This window comes from Anthonomus grandis, chromosome 8, assembly GCF_022605725.1.
Source record: "Anthonomus grandis grandis chromosome 8, icAntGran1.3, whole genome shotgun sequence".
NCBI lineage: Eukaryota > Metazoa > Arthropoda > Insecta > Coleoptera > Curculionidae > Anthonomus > Anthonomus grandis.
Window position 1 is genome coordinate 29,225,664 of NC_065553.1, and position 22,709 is coordinate 29,248,372.

A 22,709-nucleotide genomic window follows, 5' to 3' on the forward strand; every position below is an offset into this window, starting at 1 on the left:
TTGAGAATGACCGCTTTCTGGAGGTTAATGTAGGTGTTCCTGTGCAGTTCTAGTTTCAAGAGGCTACCTACTAGTGATTTCGGTATAAGCACTGTAGATGATAATATTGCTGGGACGATTTCGACCCTGTTTGCATGTCACATTTGTCGGATCTCAAAAGCTAGATCTGCATAATTACTTACCTTCTCTTGACACTTACTCAATAGGTTGTTGTTATTTGGTATCACGATGTCTATTAGAAGTACCGAGTTGACTCCTTTATCCACCACCACTATATTAGGCCTGTTATTCGTCACCTGTCTATCGGTGATAATGGGCCTGTCGTAGTAGAGTTTAAAGTTGTCGTTCTTAAGTACCTTCTGGTTGATACTTATAGTATGCAGTGTAAGTATTAATAAGTCCATACTTGTTGACCAACTTTTGATGGATAATATTGTAGACCTGGTTATGCCGATAAAGATAATCATTATTTGCCAACAAGCTGCACCCAGATGTTATCTGCTGGATTGTTTCCGATACTTGGTGACATTTCCTGCAGTTGTCTGACTCGGTGTTTGGATCCCTAATGATAAATTTCTTATAGTTGTTAGTATAGATGGCTTGATCTTGAATTGCTATCATAAACTCTTCTATCTCAGGAAAGAGTTCGCCTCGAGAGAGCCACCTGTTAGATGCTTCCTTGTCGAGATGAAGTTGGTTAAGGTCGTGTCGAATAATGTCGACCATGTAACTCTTTTTGAGCCCATTCCTATATCTTTGTAGTGTCCGACTTTACTTCAGACGTTAGTTCAGGCGAGGCGAGGTTAAGAGGCGTATAGTTCTTGCCTGACTTCGCAACGGTATTACGGAGGCTTGAGGTTCGGGCTTTAGTGTAGAAAAACTCGCGTAAATCACTTACTTGTCGCGAATGTAGATTGATAACGTTGACTTGACCTCGTCCTCCCTCTCTTCTCGCCAACGTCATTCGGAGAATTGATGACTTTGGGTGGTGACTGCTATGTTTGGTCATAAAGGTGCGTGTGAGCTTTTGAATTTCTTCCAAATCCGTTTTAGTTCATTTGAGAATGAATAAGATAATATTTGCATTGCATAGGTGTTAATTGCTTGAATCAGATTACCTGCATTTTATTTGGATTTAAGTAAGAACCTTACCCGTTGTGTATACTGGTGGTTAATCCTGGTTTTAATTTGTTTATCTTCGAGCAGTCTGGCTTGTTGGAATCCCAAATATTTGTAAGTCTCGCCATTCCCCATAGCCTAAATTATGTCACCGTTTGGGAGCTTAACTTCTCCATCCACAATGACACCATTCTCGATGTTTAAGGTTTTATACTTATTAAGACCAAATTCTATATGGATGTCACTGAAGAATTTTTGCGTTATGTCCAGCAGCTGTCGCATTTGTTGTTGCTTTGCTGCGTAAAGCTTTATATCATCCATATAGCGGATGATGATCCATGTAGCGGTAAGAGATGCGAGACAACACAATTGGTGTTTCTGTTGGCTGTGATTTTAAAACCATATTTGATGTCATTTAACATGCTAAATAGTGGGTTCATTGCGAGGCAAAACCACAATGGATATAGAGAGTCGTAAATTTCTCTACGAATAGATATTTCGTCCGCTGTTAGATACTTACCATTTAAGTTGAGGTGTGGGCTTGTCCGCCAGGTTTTCATTATGGTGAAAAGAAATGTAATTATGGGGGAGTGAATTTTGTAGATCTCTAAAACATTAATAAATCGGTTAGTTTGGTTTTTCTGAGCCTGCTTGAGAATTACAGAATCCACAATAAGTTGTTCCTTACACCCGCGGTGCTCTCGCTTACATACCTTCTGCTCTTCGGCTAAAATGTTGTTAAGTTCGAAATGCCTGTAAATGCGGTTAGTTAAACATAATGTTAGTATTTTATATAATGTTGGTAGGCACGTAATTGGTCTATATTGAGTAGGATCTTCAGTTTGTTGGCTCTTAGGCAGCATATTTGTCATACCCAGTGTAAGGAACCTTGGTGAGTCTTCCGGATGGTAAAAAATGTATGTGAACTGAAGTGCCAGACAATTATGTATGCTGGTAAATTTTTTGTACCAGAAATTCTGAATAATATCAACTCCTGGTGCTTTCCAATTGTTGGTAATTTTAATTACCTCCGAAATTTCTTCGGCTGTTAGTTCCTCAAAGAGCATCGGTGGTGCCTTGTCCATTTCTGATACAATCCATGGAGCATTCTTATATTCTTTTGGGCTTGACCACAATGATGACCAATAGTTCATAAAGTTCTCTCTACTTGGCATGGCTTGACTGTTGTTGTTAGTCTGAGATCCTAATTTCCTGTAGAACACTTTTTGGTTGTTGTTAAATAGGGCGTGTTGTTGTTTTCTTTTGATGCATTTTACGTATGTATATATATTACTGGATAACCGCTTAGCTTTAGCCTTTAGTTTTATTATTATTATTATTATTATTATTATTATTATTATTATTATTATTATTATTATTATTATTATTATTATTATTTATAAATCCATCTCTAACTTTATGATGCAGCTACGCCTGAGTGATTTATGCTTATAGTGAAATACAATTTGCATTTTAAAATCTAGACTCTTTTTGGTTTTCTACACTGCAAAAAAATAAAGTAACGTTAAAATACTGCATACGTTATCTTTTAGATGTATTAGCGTGCAAGCCGCCTGCATTTTTCAAATGTAAAAATCAACGGTGCATCTCCGCCAGCTTCCGATGCGATAAAGAAAACGATTGCGAAGATTTTTCCGATGAAACTGACTGCGATTATTTCAAAGTAAGTTGTGTTAAATTATATACAAAATTATTTGTAATTTTTATTTTATTCTATTTTAAGGTGGAACATATAGCAGTTAATACCACATGCGAGAAAGGCGAATGGCAGTGCACAGATAAGTTATGCATTCCAGAAGAATGGGTTTGCAATGAGGAAATCGATTGCCTGGACGGTTCTGATGAATCCGTAGGGTGTACTACGCAGAGCGACCATGTGTGTGATGGTTTTAAGTAAGTTTGTATGGTATCGTATTTTAAAACTATAGGATATTTATTTTAATTTCTTAGATGTAAAAATCAACGTTGCATCCCGAGTGAATGGAGATGTGATGGGAACGACGATTGTTCTGATAACAGCGATGAAATTGATTGCGGTAAGTTGCATAAACAATGTTCAATAGGGTGTCCCACCGCATGAGCTGCACCGATCATCGATTTTAGATTTATAAATTAAGGATAAGTTTGTATAAATAGATAGATAGATAGATAAACTTAAAAAAAAATAACTTACTATAGAATTAATTTGTAACTGATTATTAAAACAATTATTATAAAAAAGCTAAATCGTGTTAAACTATAAAATGTTGATATTGCAGTACAACAAGTTACTAAGTGGATTTGTTAGGAATGTGATATATAGCTCCTCCCCTCTTAAAATAAAGCATCCTCTGGAAAGACTAATCTCGGGCATCGTGATTGAAGAGGAATGAAAGAACGTTGATTGTTGTATAATATTTGCTTGTTTCCATATATCTGGATATACGTGAAAAACTAACTGAGTTGGATTTTCAGATTGCGGGGACCAAATAATATGATGAGATCTTTATACAGTGACCGCCTAAAGCTCCGCATAAATTCGATAAAAATTAGAGACATGATTTTTTGAGAAAACGCTAGGATCCGTCGATTTTTATTTTAAGTTGCGCATTATTTCACATACATTTTTGTATACAGGGTGGAACAAAAAAAAGATATGAAGTCATCGGTCATTTTTTGAAATGGAATGCTAAATTTTTTATTGCATTTATGAAATATAGGCGAAATTCCAAGCAAGTTTTGTATAACACACCTTATTTCAAAACGCAACTCTTTTCGAAATATTTACATTTAAATAACAAGAAAACAAATAAGTACGTCTATTTACAAATTAAGGTAAAATCGAGGATAAAAATAATGTTATAAACACTGCCAATTGTTTCTATTTCAATGGTTGCACTTGTAAAGAATCTCCATTTTCGAATGTCACTGTCAGTTTAAAAATTAATAGTTTTTATCAGAATAAATTATGGCTAATTTAACGGAAACCCAACGAATTAAAATTTTGATGATGCTAGAGTATGGGGATCGAGTGCGCACGCAAAAAGAAGTGAGTGAACTGTTTAATGCCAAATACCCAAATCATCCTATTTCTCAGTCAATAGTTAGTAGAATCGAGCACAAATTCATAAATTCAGGTCATGTTAGAGATTTGCCAAGATCAGGTCGTCCAAAAATTTCTGAAGAAATAAAATTAAACGGTCTGCTCTCCGTCGAAGAAAATCCAAACAATGCAATTTCACAAATTTCAGTTGATAATAATATAGCCGGAACGTCAGTAAGACGCGTTTTAAAAGCAAATGAATACCACCCTTATAAGATTAGACTAATACACGAATTAAATGAGGATGATCCTGATCGAAGAAACCAATTTTGCGAGCAAATGATGAACATTTGCAATAATAACCGTCAGTTTGTGTTACGAGTTTTGTTTTCGGATGAAGAAACTTTTTGTTAAAACGGTGTCGTAAATGGTACTGGTTAGTGTCAAATGGGGCAACTGAGTCTCATACACAGTACCGTAACTCTATTAATGTTTGGGTTGGTATCGTGGAAAATAAAGTAATAGAGCCATAATATTTTAAAGAAAGCTTAACAGCACAACGCTATTTGAATTTTCTTCAAGAAGATCTTATCCCTGCTTTGGCTGCCCTATACCCAGACGAACAAGACTCTGCTGTCCCGACAGATAATTTGTGGTTTCAGCAAGACGGCGCACCGCCACATTTCTTTCGAGATGTCCGTAATTACTTGGATACAGTGTTCCCAGGAAGATGAATAGAACGAAGAGGGCCAATAGAGTGGCCGGCCAGGTCACCAGACCTAAATCCCTGCGACTATTTTCTATGGGGGTACCTGAAAAGTAAAGTTTATATTAAGAAGTCAAAGAACGTAGAAGATTTAAAAATAGAATTAGATATGAAATTAGACGTATATCACCCGAAATAATTGAAAGTGTTTTACATGAGTTTGTAAACCGTCTTGCTTTCTGCCAAGAAGTAAATCCAAATATATTACATAAAGTTAGATACAAAAGTGTTATTGTTACATAGGAAAAATAGGTACAAATAAAAATAGATAACAACCTTATTTCATGAGAGAAGAAAAATAACGTTAAATACCTATATACCTAATGTAAAAATCCAAGAAGAGGAATCGGCCTAAGGCCATCTAATGACGTACCTTGTGTGCAGATTTCCTCTTCCAAAATGGCACAGATATTAAGAGGTTAAGAACGGCATTAGCCCGGCCGCTATGCAGGTGGAAAACAGGCGAGAGAACAAAAAGGTAGTAAAAATTACGATTAATATGCACCAAAATAACCCAATATCCACACACTCAGAACGACGTTTCAAAAAATGTTTGATTTTTCAATAAAAATGGTTTGGTTTCGGCTTTGAACATTTTTGGATAATTATAATATTTTTTCAGTTCAGCAGGCGGTGTATTAAAAAGAACTGGTCCATAATAGGTTACAAATCTTTGGGTCACATTTGTACGTTTAAATGGAATAAACATATTTATCTCTTTTGTTGCTGTTGTGAGATAGTTAATAGAATCACTATTAAATGGTGATAATGTAGTATGGACATAGTTTAAGGTGGAATGGATATAAATATTTCTGACACTTAGTAAATTTAGATTATTATATAGTTCACCAGTTGAAAATCTATATGGTCTTTTAAATATTATTTTTAGTGCAGCATTCTGAGTGATTAACAACTTCTTTAATTTAATGAGACGTTATCAATTTACACTTGATAATGGTTGGAGATACTTACCAACCGAAACGTCGTGTTACATTAAATAAATAAGACAATGCAAGTTCGACAAGATGTTTTCACTGCACCATTGTCTACCACCTTCAAAAACAACTTCTTTATAGATTGTTATACGCGCAACCCCATATAATGATACAGTACCTTAAATTGGATTCTATTAGTGCGTTATATAAAGTTTTTAACATTTTTACATTTAGGATTTCACGTACCTGATACAATTTATAGAAAATATTCCTAATTTTTTTATTAACGAATGCAATATGTTCCTCCCATTTAAGATACTGATCCAGTATAACCCCCAGATATTTGATTTTTTTAACTTTTTTTATTTTGATACAATTACATGCATCATTATGCAATAAGCAGTCATTATAATGAATAACAATCTCTGTGGGCGGTGGTTGATCTACTGACGTTGCGGAAAAACTCATATAATAAGTTTTATTAAAGTTTAAACTTAAAAGACTATTGTTGAGCCACTCATACATTTTACTAAGGCCAATTTCGGCTTTTTTAAAGACACTCTTCCAAGAATTATCAGAAAACAATAATGCAGTATCATCTGCGTACGAAATAACTTCGCAGTCGTCTAATAAGCTTCCTATACTATTAATATACACAAGGAAGAGTACTGGTCCCAGCACTGTCCCTTGTGGGACTCCGGTTTTAATGTATTTAGGAGAGCCCATTGTGTTATTAATCTTAACAAATTGTTTTCTATCTGATAAATATTTTTTTAATAAGTTAAGAGGCCGGTTTCGAATACCAATTTTTTCTAAACGGTTAAAAAGAATTTCATGTGAAACGGTATCGAAGACTTTCGAAAGATCCATAAAAAATTTTTTCTGTTTTGTAGATTAATGTTAATATTATTAACTAAATCAAATACGGCTTTCTCCGTATTTTTTTTTATCTCGAAAACCAGATTGCTTTTGATATAAAAGATTATTCTTTTCCAGGAAATTCATTATTCTAGACTTTAAACATTTTCCAAATATCTTAGCAAAGTTATTTATGAGAGAAATGGGTCTATAATTAGTAGTTTCATCACGATTATCTGATTTATATAATTATAGGAGATACCAGAGAGACTTTCCAATCAGAGGGTAAGTTAAACGTTGAAAATGACAAATTTATTAAGTAAACTAAAGGTTTTAAAATATGAACATGTATTATTTTAATTAAATTTATTGAAATTTTATCTTCCCCTGGTGCTGAGTTATTTTTTAATGTTTTAATGTGCATTATAAGTTCATTTGTATTAACTGGAAAAAGAAACTTGGAGTTAGTATTAATTTTAATTTTTTCTTTAAAACTCGATGAATTTTTATTGATATTTTTTTGAATTTTTGAACCTACATTTGTAAAAAAACTCATTAAAGGTATTACTAATTGTTACTTCATCTGCTATTATGTCATTATTTACTTTTATTTTAAAATTATTTTGAGGCGCTTTCTTTTGATGGTTGGTAATCTCATTAGTAAATTTCCATGTTTTTTTGTAGTCATTTTTGGATTCATCTATTTTTAGCTTATAATAATTATTTTTTGCCAATTTCATTACCTTAGTTAAATTATTCCTAAATTTTTTATATTTTGTTTCATCGGCAAAATTATGGTTTATGTTTAAAGATTTTTTCATGCTATCTCTCTGTTTTATAGAATTAATAATACCCTGGGTTACCCAAGGCTTACGTTTTCTTGTTTTGCTATTTAGTGTTATAATATACGTGTGTTTCCTTAGGGAATATAAAATTTTATTTTTAAAACAGGTATATGACTCTTCTATATTGTTGTTTGTAAACACTTCTTCCCATATTTCTTTAGCCAGATCATTTTCTAAATTTGTGTAATTTATATTTGCTTTCCGTTGCATGCTATTGGACTTGGCAATATTTTTTGTTACATTTTTAATAGATAGGATAATGGTCAGTTAGATTTAAGCATTAGATTTAAACATTAATGGTAAGATAGAGTTTTGTCTTAAATTAAACTGATCTATTTTTAAAAATATATGATCGAGTGCTGTTTTAGAATTGTGGGAATTGTATGCTTGATTTATGCACGACATATATCCATTTTGCGACATAACACTTAAATACTTAGTTACATTCATATCAGTTTCCTCCAAAATATTAATGTTAATATCCCCAATAAATATGTTGCACATATTTTGCTTTCCTATAAATCCTTGTGTTTCCAGATCGTTTAAATTTGTAGAAGGTGGTCTGTATACACCGGTAATACCCAAAGAAATATCGTTTATTTTCATAGTACAATGCAAGAGATTAGTTTCAGTTAGTTCTATTATTTGAGATATTGCATGCAAATTATTTTTTATATACATTACAACACCGTCATTTTTATTAAAGAAAGGGTTATTATAAAAAAACATTAAAACCAGCAAGCCTGAATGTGTCAACATTGCTAATTGTAAATGTTTCTCACAACACTACAATATCGATTTTTGTAGTGTTATCAGGGGGTCAAATGGGGATCAGTTTGAACACTTGATACATTATTAAAAGTTTTCACAGTTTATAACATTTTATCCTCCATTTTATCTTAATTTGTAAATAGACGTACTTACTTGCTTTCTTGTTGGTTAAATGTAAATATCTCTGAAACAGTTGAGTTTTGAGATAAGGTGTGTTATACGAAACTTGCTTGGAATTTCGCCTATATTTCATAAATACAATAAAAAATATTTAAAAAAAACGACCGATGACGTCATATATTTTTTTTGTTCCACCCTGTATACAAAAATTTATGTAAAATAATGCGCAACTTAAAATAAAAATCGACGGATCCGAGCATTTTCTCAAAAAATCATGTCTCTCATTTTTATCGAATTTATGCGGAACTTTAGGCGGTCACTGTATATACAATCTACATAGCTCCATCTGACAATTTTAACAATTTTTTGGGTTTACTTGAAGGTTTTTCTTGAAAGCTTGCGACCATTAGTGAAAAATATGTCATCACTGGTAACTAAACTTAGGTTTAATTTTGACTACAGTCAGTCTCAAAGGGTTGTTGACCTCTTTTCTAGTTTTCGCCATTTACTACATCCTGCAGTAAATAATGCTACAAGGAGGGGTTAATTGTCTGGTCAATGTCTTCACAAATACACTGCTCAACAATCGAAGTGGATATTATAAAAATCTGCAATTTTAGGTTGCCAATGATTTACAATAAAACAAAATAAAATGTAATAAATTAATCTCTATTAAGTTTACTCACAATAGCCGCAAAAAAAATTAAATAAACAGATATCTCCTAAAAAATTTAAATTTTTAACACACAACAGGAAACATTAAAATAAAATTACACCCTGTAAAGCGTGCCCCAAAGTCCTGTCATGAAAATTAATACCTCGTAGGTCCACCCCTGGCTCGTCTGAGTGCTGTCACCCTGTTTGGCATAGTTCTCATTAAGTGGTTAATGTAGTGTTGAGGAATGTTTTGCCATATTTCCGGTAATTGATTGGCTAGTTGTTCTAAGGTTAGAGGTGGCTGTTCGAGCCGGTTTAATCTTCGAGACATTTCGGCCCATACATGTTCAATGCAATTCATGTCGGGTGAATGTGGTGGCCAGTTCATTCTGGTAATGCCAGGAAATTCAATGCGATCATTGACAATTCTCGCACGGTGCGGGCGCGCATTATCATCGATTAAAAGGAATTCTTCGCCTATTGCACCAAAAAATGCTACAATTATGTTCTCTATAATAATGTCTTTATATCGTATATCGTTCACTGTTTCATTTCTTAACACCACTAAATCGGTGCGGCCATCGAAACATATGCCTCCCCAAACGCAAACTGAACCGCCACCAAAAAGGGTAGTGGGCGCCATCAAATTTTCATGGTATCGCTGTCCCCTTTCCCTCCACACCAAAATTCGACCATCACACATATGTAGCCGAAATCTGAACTCATCCGTAAACATACAAGACCTCCAGTTTTGAAAATTCCAATTACTGTGTTCTATTGCTTACCGTTTTCTGCATGCACGATGTTGCCCCGTCAACCGTGGATGTGTGGCACGTTGTCTGGCTCTTAAATTGGACGTACGTAATCTTCTTCTAATAGTCTGATGAGAAATTACCCTCCCAGTAGCATGCCTTAAGTAACTGTTAATTTTCGAAGCCGTAAATGTTCGGTTTCTTCTTGCGGTTACTGTTATATAGCGGTCTTGAGCATGAGTTGTAGCACGTTCTAGGCCTCCACCATGCCTGTAAGCTGGAGACCCAGTCTCTACATATCGATTCCATGCACAACTCACGACACTTTGGGACACATTTAGCCGGTTAGCAACTTCTTCTTGAGTTAGGCCCTCCTGTAGCCAACGTACTAATTGCTCGAGTTGCACTGTTTCTAACCATCGTAGAACCATTATTTTTAAGAAAGTAAAGAGATTTATTGGTAACAATGAGAATAATTAAGTCTCTACAAGCACTTTTATGTGACTAAATTCTTAGGATTTTGAAACCGAATTCTTTAAAAGAGATAAGAATATATAAAAAAAAGAAAAAATTGTAAAATATATTTGCTATCAACAGGATTTACTCATAGCATAAAACGCAACTTAATGAATTTAATTTTTTTAGGCAAATTTCGGTAATTTATAAAATATCCAGTTTGATTGTTGAGCAGTTTGTTTCTATCCAGAATTATGATGGAGAGATATTACGCGTGCGTTACGCATAAGTTCACTGGTAACATTGGTCCGTAAAATATTAGTTTTTTTCGCTAATCTACCTGTTATTTAATTACGTAATTATGTCTGCACGATAACCTTGTGAAGTTCTTAAGATGTTGCAAGATGGTGCAAATAAAGCAGAAAACTCTTCTAAGAAGCAACAAGTTGAGTATCACAAACTCAGCGAATGCATGGAGCAAATGGCCGCCCAGTTTACGGCCGAATTGGAGACATTTAAAAAGGATCTACAGGAAAAAACATAAAAAAATCCTAAATTGCGTATTGTAAGTGTAGTGTAGCGCGTAAGTGTTGGCACAGGTTACCGCCTTTGAAAAATCTGTTATGGAGTCTTTAAAGGGCCTGCAAAAGGAAGGTAGTGCAATTAAAGGCGGATTCACCGATACAAATAAACCAAAACAAAGTGCTGATACACGGCCTAGCAGAATCATCTGGCAAAACGGATTTGTACGAAAACGTCATAAATTTATTATCAACAAAACTCGAAGTGCATATAAACATGTCCGATATAAATTTTTGTCACCGGCTGGGACGTAAAAATAGCGGCCAAAAACAACCAAGGCCAGTTGTCGTTTGTGTTTGTCAGCAGTGGCTACGGGACAAAATATACTACCTTAAAACAAAACTTAAGGTACCCACATTTTATTTACTGAACTGCTAACAACTGATAATCTTAAATTATTGAAACAAACGCGTGTGCATTAATGAGTAGCATGGAAAAATTATGGATATTTAAAAGGTATGACTTTCGTATTGGCTTAAATCATGGTTGCACAGACTTATTAAGACTAGGGGCCACTCGAGCAAATCATGAACTGATGGCGGGCCGGCCGAGAGGAAGTACAGATCGACAAAGAATTGATCATAATTTATTAAAATTCAAAAAGAATTTCTTAATTTGAAGCATGGCACTGCATAGTGCTTACAATCTTTTTTACATTTGGCTCAAATTTACTTGTAGCAACACGTAAATTTGCCTAAAAAACCTGCTTCCAAACTTTAATTTGCAAGGCGGTTTCGTTTTTTTTTTGCTTTATTATTATTTAGTATTGCAAAAGTTTTTTCACATATATAGGTAGAACCAAATAAGCTGGCACATTTCAGCGCGTTTATGCGTAACTCTTTGTACATATTTTTATCAATGCAGCGTTAAAAGTTCAGCAAGTCTCCTTCGTTAAAATTGTTGCATAAACCTTGGTCGTTTTGAATGCCGATAATTTCTAACTGCATTGATTCTGGCGCATTTTCAACTAAAAATGTGAAAGGATTGCTGAATATGTCCAACAGAGGTTTCACTTTTTTAAACTCCGAAAACCTGTTTTGAAAAGATGGAATCAAAATATCTAGCTGTTCTACATAACTGAAATTAACCGCAGTCTTGTTGAATTTTTCAGCCATTTTCTTATAATTCACAAAATGATTGTAATTTCCAGAATTCAATTGTGATCTGAAAAGTGTCAGCTTGCATTAAAAGGATGATACATGAGCGTAAAGCTGGGATATCAGTTGATTTTTGCCTTAAAGCCGTGTATTCAAGACATTCAAATGATTTGCAATGTCAACTAAAAAAGCCAAATCGCACAACCAATCAGGATTTTTAAGTTCCGGAACACCCCTTTGCTTTTCCGCCAGAAATATTTCAATTTGTTCTATTAAATTTAGAAATCGTTCCAATGTCAATCCAGGACTTACCCACCTTACTTCTGTATAATATAGTAAACCCCGTATTTGCTTTCGATGTCATCAAGGAATTGTTTGAATTGTCTGTGATTGAGTTCTCGTGATTTTATGAATTTTACAGTCGAAACTACCACTTTCATGACAGAATGGTCTGATCAGAATGAACAGAGGGCTTCTTGGTGTATAATGCAGAAACTGCATGAGATCTTCAGCGTTTATGTTTTTTTCTTGCAGATGCTTTTGCAGCAAAGTAACTAGCCCGGAATTGACACCAATCATCGAAGGAGCACCGTCAGTCGCAATTCTCGATAATTTTGATAAGACCAAATCAGCTTTTGAACACTCATCCAAAAGTACCTTTCAATGAACACATTCCTAATAACTCTTCTAAGACTTCAAAATCTTGAGTAACTTCTCGTATAAATATGAGAAGTTGAGCTGTGGAACTAATATCAGTGGATTCGTCGAGTGCTAATGAAAGAAATTCAATATTCTTAGTTTTTTCAATTAACTGTTTCGCAGTATTATCTGGCAAAGACATAATTCGTCTTTGGATAGTCATACGATTCAGTTGAATTTTCTCAAACTTTTTTGCGGCTTCTGGACACTTTTTCTTAGCGGCCATTTCTAAGCATTCTTTTACAAAATCACCATCATTGAAGGGCGACTTCGCTTTGCTATCATTCGAAAAATTGTATAACTAACTTCTGTAGCAGTTTCTGAATCTAGAATGTGTTTTGTAAACATAGCTTGCTGACCAATAAGGTCCCGTTTTGAATACAACATTTTTTGCTTTTTTAATTCGCCTGTAAACTTGGTAAAAGAAGGATGCTGCGTTTCATATAGTGCCTTTTTACATTATATTCCTTGGCAGTCGCAACAGAATTCTTGCAAATTAAACAAGCGACTTTGTTATTTAACCATATAAAAAAGTATTTCTTAGTCCAAATTTCTTGAAACTGCCGATTTTCATCTTTAACCTTACGTTTTTTACTAGGTCCTGGCATCTCCATGTTGCGTTCTAATTTTGGGAGATTAACACAGCACCTAAAAGCAATTACAGTACCTACTTAAACTACCCATCCTTTTTTAATTTACCAAAAATAATTAATTACATACTAGTCGACCAAAGTGTCTTGGCCTCTGAGATTTGGATGCGCGGTGACAAAACCGACGGGAGCTCATTTAAAGTGGCGCTTTCGTAGTGCATATGTTCACATTGTTTACTCCGCAATACCTATACTCACTCGGCATTAAATCTTTATTAATATTTTGTGAGGTGATATTAAAACTTTTATAGTTCAAAATGCCCTTTTAAACTAGTTTAAAAAATAAAGTTCTTACCGGTCAAAGTCGGGAAATAATTAGCAATTTGTTAAATTTTATGCAAGCAGAAGCTGTAGCTGGAGAAGTTTCAATTCCTCTCGAAAAGGTATGTATGTATTTAATGCCATTAACTTATTATTATTACATTAACTTAACTTATTATTATTGTTTTTTACGCGACTGATGTAAGAGTAAATAAATAAGACAAGTTACAAATTATGACCTTTCATCCCGCGAAATGTACGGTATTTTTTATAAGGGCATCAAAGTTTGGACTAAATTTGTAAAGGTTGTTTTGATAATTGTATTGTTTTGATAAATTTTTAAATTCGGAATTTGATTTTGACTAAGACGGTCACTTTTAAATGATAAAAATAATAATTTTTAAAGTGTTTTATGCGTTGCTATGGTAACATTTTATTTTTTCACCCGCTTTTTTTATTGTTATAAAACTGGCTAAAAAACATCCATTTTCGTTTCGCTTATCCGAAATACATCATGTATTGTATAGGAGGTATGGAAAACTAAGTTTTCGATGCACGTAGTTTGGAAAAATATTTTCACAACACCTTTTACAGAAGAGGTCAACAATTCACATGAGTCAAAAGCTATGATTTTTTTAGAACCACCCAAAAAATATTTTTTAAGATTAGAGCATCGAAAATTTAGTTTTGCTTCGTAAGGTTTATTGTTATGCGACTTTTGATTTAAGGAAATTGTCACTTTATATAATGTATATATAAATTTATAATGTACATATGTACATAGGTATGTACCTACGTGTTATGAAATCATGATAAAGATTTTTATTGTTATTATATTTTCGTACATAATTTAAAATATTTACTTTTTAAACAAATATGTAAATATATGTATATCTAGGTTTTTACCTAAAAAGTACCTACCTAGGAGAAGGTAGTTTGGTAATATAGGTTAGGTACTTGTATTTAAGGTAATCAGCTTAACACCCCTTAAGAACACGCAATTAGTTAATCCTTTTTATTGCTTTGTTATAAAATTAACATATTTTTAAATAATTTGATATTTACCACTAGATCATCTTCAGAAAACTTAAGAAAATCCAATTAATACATATTTACCTGGCCTGGTGCGCCTTTATTTATAATTTTACAAATTTTTGTATAAGCTCGTATTTTTACCACGTGTTAACGCAACAGCAAAGTATTTTTTCCATATGTGTAATTGTTTGGCAGATTTATAAATTAACTTTTTTTATAGGTTCAAGAACGCGTTGCAGTAGCAACGGGGGAATCAATTAGAAGTATTCGACGAATTAAAAAAGAGGCAACATTGGTTACATCAGGCCAATCAACATCGTTTTCAACACCTAAAAAAACTAATAAAAATACCCAAATTAAAATTCGCTTCGACGACGCAGATTTGGGATTTTTGCGAAGAACAATCGTTAACCACCAGTTCACAGAGAAGACAGTTCCTAGATCAAAAACAGCGCATGCAAAATATGTCGCAGATACTGGGTATCAAGGATGTAAAGAGGCTCTGCGTAAAGAAATGCATAAAATCGGTTTTCGATGGAAAAAATTTAGGAGCATTCAAAGAGTGCTAATGGAGCAGCAACCCATCAGGCTGCTAAGAATAGAGTTTCTTAAAAAAATGCGTCAGTACAGAGAAGAAGGTAGAAATATAGTATATATGGACGAGACATACATTCACTCAACGCATACTCACTTAAAAGGTTGGAGTGATAACTCTTTGGAAGGCGTTAAAAAACCAACAGGCAAGGGACCACGTCCCATTATAGTTCATGCAGGTGGCGAAGATGGTTTTGTCCCCAATGCGTATATTAGATGGAAATCCAACAGCACAAGTGGCGATTATCATCACGATATGAATTATGATAACTACAAAAAATGGGTTTCTCTCCAAACATAAAGCAAAGTCTGTTGTGGTAATTGACAATGCTCCATACCACAATAAGCAAATAGATAAAGCACCAACAACAATAACAAAAAAAGCAGAAATGCAACAATGGTTACGTTTAAGGGGTATATCATATGACGATAACATGTTAAAGCCGCAACTATATCATTTAATAAAACTGCACAAACCCAAATATAAACGATATGAAATAGACGAGCTTTTCAATGCAAAAGGTCATGATGTGCTAAGATTACCTCCATACCATCCAGACCTTAATCCCATTAAATTGGTTTGGGCTGAATTAAAACAATTCGTTGCCAAAAAAATGTTAATTTTAATTTCAATGAGGTAATTAAACATAGTGATGATTTCTTTAGAGAATTCTCTATTGACGAATGGAAATCAAGATGTGAACGAGCAAAATGATTTGAAAAAGAATTTATTTTAAAGGAACCTTATTGATATAGCCATAGAAAAGGTTATAATTAACCTTAACGATAGCGATATTGAAACAAACAGTGATTACTCTAATGAGTCGGATAAACAAGAAAGTGACTTATCTGGAATAGACGAACTAAGTGATAATGTTGAAGAACAAGCTGTGGAAAATAAGAATCTAAGAGTTGATGATGATAAAACGTACCTTAATTTGTAATTTTTTTTATGTATAAATTTATTATTGAAATATTAGATAGGTATATTGCATTTTTTACCATTTACATAACATAATTTAATTAAAAATAAAACTGTGTCAACTCAAATGTCTTGGTGAAGTTTGTATAAGTGTTCGTACAAGTGTAAAGTTTTTGAATCTGTAAGCTGCTTTTTGCGCTCAGTCCTGGTGAATCCGGTAGTGTTGTGTACCTTCTACGACATCCATTGAAGTCCGCTCTGGCTCTTGTGTCCTTAACTTTTAATCACGACTTTTCATTCTCCAGATAACGCACGTTGGTCATTGTTTTCATTGGAAACAGCTGATTGAGCTGATGTGGTAGCGCTGGTCCAAATTATCGTCATTTAGAAAAGTTGTCGATAGTTATAGCTCTGGGCAAACTTATCGATATAGCTAGAGCTGTAAACAACTATCGATTTTTGTATAGCTGAGTGAAAAGATCGATTAAAATTTCAGCTATGAGTTCCGATATGCTGAAATGTTACAAGTGCAAACAGCATTGCGAATCTAAACCGAAGGATGAAAAAGCGGATCTCTTTGGCTATCCCTGTGATACATGCAAGAAAATTGTTTGCAGGGACTGTACTGGCTTGTTGGCGCAGGAAGTTCGATGTGTTCCTAGTCGTTCCAGAGGCATGTTTTTCTTTTGCCCAGATTGTGTTTCGGTTATTAGAAATCTGCCTAACTTAAAAATGGAAATGGAGGAACTGCGGGACTCATTCGCGGAGACCAAAAAGGAAGTGGTTAGATTTACCTCTCCTCAAGAAAGCAGTGATCTGGAGATTGCACCTTTAAAGCAACAGATACTGAATCTGGATAATTTGACTAAATCAACCGAGCGGCAACAGATTGAAAATTTGACTGTCTGTAGTGGATTGGATGAAGAGCTTGCCTCTCTGAAACAAAGGGTTTGCTTACTGGAGGGCCTTACTGGCAAGACCGTGGTGCACTCTCAGCCAGCGCCTGCGATGGTTGTGTCTGAAGCCTCTATTAATGGTAAAGATTTACCGAGAGATCTACCCAGGGATGTAGCTGATGATGTTTCATTTGCCGGTGCCAACGGTGGGGCTATTGTTGACAGCGTAGTTCAGGTTCTTCAAGATTTTATAATGCAACAACTCACTCTTCAAACTCAGGAAATCACCAAACATATTGCAGTACTGAAGGACACTAATGTTGAAATGGTGTCCATGCTTTCCAACTTACCTTCCCAGTCAACACTAAGGTTGGCAGCTCCATGGCCCTCTCTGCGACCTACATCTCCAAACCAGGGAAAGGCTGGCGTGGTAAATGTCACCAGGAATTCCAGTGCTCAGATTCTTTCTGGGGAGGAGTAATTCCAATACATCTCGGAAGAATGCCCTGCCTTTGACTGTCGCCTCTGCTATGCTTCCTACATTGAAACCGAGCCTAAAACCAAATCCAAGTAAGAAGAGTAATCACGGCACAGACAACCGTTCCTGGATCTTCCTCTCCGGGCTATCCAAGGACAATACAGTTAATGATGTCTTGGCTCATCTGGACTCTCATGGGTTTAAAGGCTGTGTATGTGAAGATCTGGCCACTTCCCAGGACCATATTAAATCTTTTAAAATTGGAGTTTCCTCTCTTAATATGACGGATGTTCTGGAGTGCAAAGTCTGGCCCTCGGGTGCTGTTGTCAGGAAGTTTTTAAACCGAAAGCGCCAACATTACAACAAAAGAAAGTAATGCATGCTAGTGAACTTTATAATTTTAATTTTAATGTTATACTTCATCTTAATATTCAATCTCTACGTTCTAAAGTCCCAGAGCTTGAGGCATACCTCGAATCGAACCTCAATATTAATATCCTTTGTTTCAATGAGCACTGGCTGTCTGAGGCGGAAATTGGTGTAACCCATATACACGGATTTAGTCTTGTTTCCAAATTTTGTAGGATAAACAGAAACCATGGCGGGGTATGCATATATGTGCGTGATGGATTAAATTGTGAGTCTGTCAGTATTCTGCCCCAAGGAGTAGCATGTGAGGTGGATTTTGAGATTGCGGGGATACAACATGGTGAGTTTCTCATATTTACTATCTATAGATCTCCACTGGGCGATCTCGACAACTTTCTCAGTTGTCTGGAGGGTTTTCTTGCTAGCTTAACAATTAACAAAAAATATGTCATCACTGGTGACTTTAATGTTAAGTTTAATCTAAACCAGACACAGTCGAGGAGGGTTGTTGATTTGTTTTCTTGCTTTGGGCTTTATCCAGTTGCTAGAGGTGCTACGAGGGGTTCGAATTGTCTGGATAATAATTTTACAACTGTCTCCAGTTCCAATTGTAATGCTAATATTTGTGATCCATCATTGTCTGATCACTTGGGAATTGTGTTTCAATTTAAACAGAGCATCCCCGTTCGAGGTGACGCTGTTCGTATATGTTACCGCCCTGTAACAGATTGGGGGTTGTTAAATTTTTATAATGCGGTGGAGAACTTTGATTGGGACTTCATAGGCAATACTAGTGATGTTGATATCTATTTTAATTCTTTTGTTAAATCTCTGAGCGAGGCTTATTTAATGTGTTTTCCACTGAAGTCAAAATCAGCGAATACCGCCAGGCGCTCAGCTGCTTCTAAGTGGTTTGATGAGTCTCTCAGGGAGATGAGAGAATGGCTCTGTTTCTTAAGACGGGCTAGTCAACAATACCCCAATTTGATATCAAGTGATACTATCCGCACCTACCGTATCAAATACCGGCTTGAAATTCAGACAAGGAGGAGAAAGGTCAATGACAACTTCATTAGCCAGTCAAGTGACCCTGTCCGGGCAATATGGAGGGTAATTAAAGCTCTGAACCCTAGCGTAAAGGAATCGGAGCTGAGTGATATTAATGCCAGCCATTTTAATGAATCTTTCTTCATTTGAATGTTCCTGCCAAACTAAAAGAGACTCTTCCTCTGCCTCCCAAAAATCCTTTAGCTTATTTGACTGGCCCTTGCGGACCCGGCTTTTCCTTTGCCGAAGTTCCTTTTATCCAGGTCCGTCAGGTGATTGATGGCATGAAGAATAGTGCAAGCAATGATCCATATGATTTGAATATCAGACTCATAAAGACTATTAAGAATTTAATTATTGTTCCCCTGACCAAACTAATCAACCTGGCTATCTTTGAGGGCACATTTCCATTCTATCTTAAAATTGCCAAGGTCATTCCTATTCACAAAAAGGGTTCAAAAGTGGATGTTGAAAACTACCGTCCCATTTCTCTGGTGCCTATCATTGGAAAGATTTTTAAGTCTTTACTCAAGACTCAAATAGAGGAGTATTTTGAACAAAACTCTTTATTTTATGTGAACCAACATGGGTTTAGAAAGAAACAATCCACCACTGGTGCGGTCCAGAACCTGTGTGACGTGGTGCTTGACGGATTTGAAAGTGCTCTGTACTCCCAAGCCTCATTTTATGATTTATCTAGGGCTTTTGATTGTGTGGAGCATAATATTCTTCTTCAAAAGCTCAACCACTACAAATTTTGTTCGAGAAGTCTGTCACTGCTACAGTCCTACTTGAGTGACCGAAGTCAGTTTGTTTGTTTTGAGAGATGTAGGTCTCAGAGTTTGTCGATTGAGCATGGAGTGCCTCAGGGATCCGTTCTCGGGCCTATCCTGTTTCTTATATTTGTTAATGACCTACCAACTTGTCACCCTGATTGCACTTTCTATTTGTATGCTGATGATACTACATCCCTGTGTACTAATAGGAGTTGCGCAAACATTTCGCTCAAGGCTCAAGAATCTTGTTCTCAGTTGAGAGACTGGGCCGTTTCCAATAGATTGTGCTTAAATGAGTCCAAAACTCAAAATATAATTTTTTCCCTTCGGGACGTTGATTCCCAGCAACAATCTTTAGGTGTGTCTGTGGATTTTCTGGGTGTTAGATTGGATAGTGGTTTGACGTGGCAAGGTCACATAGATGAATTGTCAACCAAATTATCAAGGTGTACTTTCCTGATTCGCAATTTGTCTGGGTCTGTCTCCGCAGGTACTCTCAGGACAGCTTACTTTGGATATTTTCACTCTCTAATGACGTATAACTTACTAAACTGGGGTCATTCAGCGCATATGCCCAGGATTTTTGCATTGCAACGTCGATGTCAGCGAGTGATTGCGCAGATTGGATACAGGGATTGTTGTAGGGTCCACTTCAGGCTTCTGAGAGTTCTCACCTTACCAAGCGCCTTCATACTTCTGTGCCTTGTATTCATTAGGGAAAACCTACCCAGGTTTGCGACTCATGCTAGCACTCACAGTCATGACACCAGAAATAGCGGCTCCTTGGTGGCACCATTTAGGAGACTCGAGCGTACCCGTAATGGCGTGTCTTATTATGGAATTAAGTTCTTTAATGTCCTGCCGGTCTCCGTTAAGGATTTGCCTCTTAATGCTTATAAGACAAAGGTAAAACATTTTTTAGTCACCAATGCTTTTTATTCATTTGAGGAAATCCTGAGCTCAAATTTCAGTGCTATTGCATAGGCTGGGTCTCTTGACTTTTAGTGTTAAGTGTTTTTAAGCATTACTTTTTAGGCTTATATGTGTTTTATTTTTGTTCTTAGGTAAAACGAATTTTACAGTTTAATACTTTTATTTGGAGTTATATTTTTGACTGACTTGTGTAAAAGCTTTATACTTTTTGGCATGAATAAATAAATAAATAAAATAAATAAATAATAAGAACATTTTTTATGTATTATGTCTATATAAATTTATTTATAATGTATTAATTATATGTATATAATTAAATATATGTATCCATACATAATGTGTACAAAATGTAGGAAATACATAATAAATAAATATTGGTAAATATTACACTGGATTTAATTTAGGATTATTAAATAAAGTAATATAAATATCTTTGTTATAATTATTCATTTATTTTATAAATTTATTCAAAATGTTTATCCTAAGTAATTTCCGTCAAGGTTGGAACACACTTGGGACACACTGTATATTAGTAAATATATTAATTCATGCGTTCATTTACCATTCATAATATAATTTAATTAAAACAAAAATTAAATAAAATTTCAAGCGTGTTAAATATGCTGGATGTAAACGTGGTACATAAGCCTCGATTTATTAATTTTTATGTTTTGCATCTTCCTCGCACCCTGACTCTTTCACTTCTTTACTTGCGCATCTCAGAGGCCAAGACATTTTGGTTGACTAGTATTATTCCTCAGAAATTTGAATATTTTCCTACAGCTTTTGTATCTAAAATAATGACGTAGTTAATTCAGTTAGAGAAATTCTGAAAAAAAAAGTAATTTATTTATTTTATTTTAATATTTGGCCAACATTATAGCTAAATTTAATTAAAATCGATTAAATAGGTAGAGAAACACTTATTAATAACAGAGTTTTACTTACGATTTCACAATTTAATTATACACGGCACTTGACGGGTTAACACTGCAATAGGAAATCTACGTTGATTGTGGATCAAAATATATGACACCGGCTAGTCGAGTTATAATCTACACTAGAACTATTGCCTCCTCAAAACACTATTAAACCGCACTTATCAGCGGCGGACCGCACGCGGCCCGCGGGTCGCGGTTTGTGCATTCATGTACTAGTTGGTTTCCTGCACTGTGGTCTGCTCTGTTCCACTCCTATTGTGCCCCATAGATTTACTCTGACATGTTCAGTTCTGTCGCTTTTAAGAGAAGCATGGAATGTGAAGAGTGGTTTCATCCTCTTCCTCCCAACTTCTACATAGCGGTGTATCTACTTTCCCAAGTCTATGTAAATGTTTCCTGCATGGTGCATGACCTCTGAGGAGCCCTGCTATCTTTCGCAGTTGTTGCTTGGAGTGGCCCAGTATGTTCTCCCTCTTCCTGAGGCTCCAGCAACTTTTGCGCAAGTTCTTTGGAGAGTTCCAGCTTTGGCAGTTATTCCCAGTATTTTTTATGCTCAAGTTCCAACCAATGTCTTATATCCTTGTTCCAGGTTTTATTGCTGACACAGCATGTTGGTTCTGGGTCTATGAGTCTGTTGCTGGACCCTTTACTGCAGCTTTTAAAGCGTTTGTTGCTGCCTGGTCTCCCGTAATGATTGCAAAGGTTCGGCGCTTTGGCACTCCTTCTCTCAGCAGTTAAACACAGGTTTGGATTCCTATTATGTTTGCCTCTGAGACTATTGCTTTCAGGCCTAGGTTCAGCATGAGTTCCTTGCCTGGTTGTCCATCCTCTTATAAGCCCACTGCTACCGTTATCTTCGATCGTATGGCCGCAATGTACCATACTGAGTAGCCGCCTTACATAAGCCGGGTAACTTCTCTTCCCTGTGGTCCCTTTTTTTTCCTTAATTACAACAGGGTTGTCTAGCTGTATGACTTTGATTTTGTCCCTTCTTAGTGCCATGTACCCAAGGTCCGAAACCTTGTCGAATAGGGCATTGTATTCAACTTGCATTATGATCGTTGCGCCATTCGAAAGTAGTCTTTTTGCTCCCTATATTACTTCAAC

At 35.4% G+C, this 22,709-nt stretch overlaps 1 protein-coding gene across 2 annotated transcripts in view; it reads left to right on the plus strand.

Moving 5' to 3' along the window:
- Positions 1–22,709, plus strand: part of LOC126739453 (vitellogenin receptor) — a 127,700-nt gene that overhangs the window by 24,372 nt on the left and 80,619 nt on the right. For both annotated transcript variants that reach the window (XM_050445134.1, XM_050445135.1), the window contains exons 3-5: positions 2,673–2,803; positions 2,864–3,033; positions 3,091–3,176. In XM_050445134.1, the coding sequence (XP_050301091.1) occupies positions 2,673–2,803; positions 2,864–3,033; positions 3,091–3,176 (387 nt within the window). The remainder of the gene's footprint in view (positions 1–2,672; positions 2,804–2,863; positions 3,034–3,090; positions 3,177–22,709) is intronic.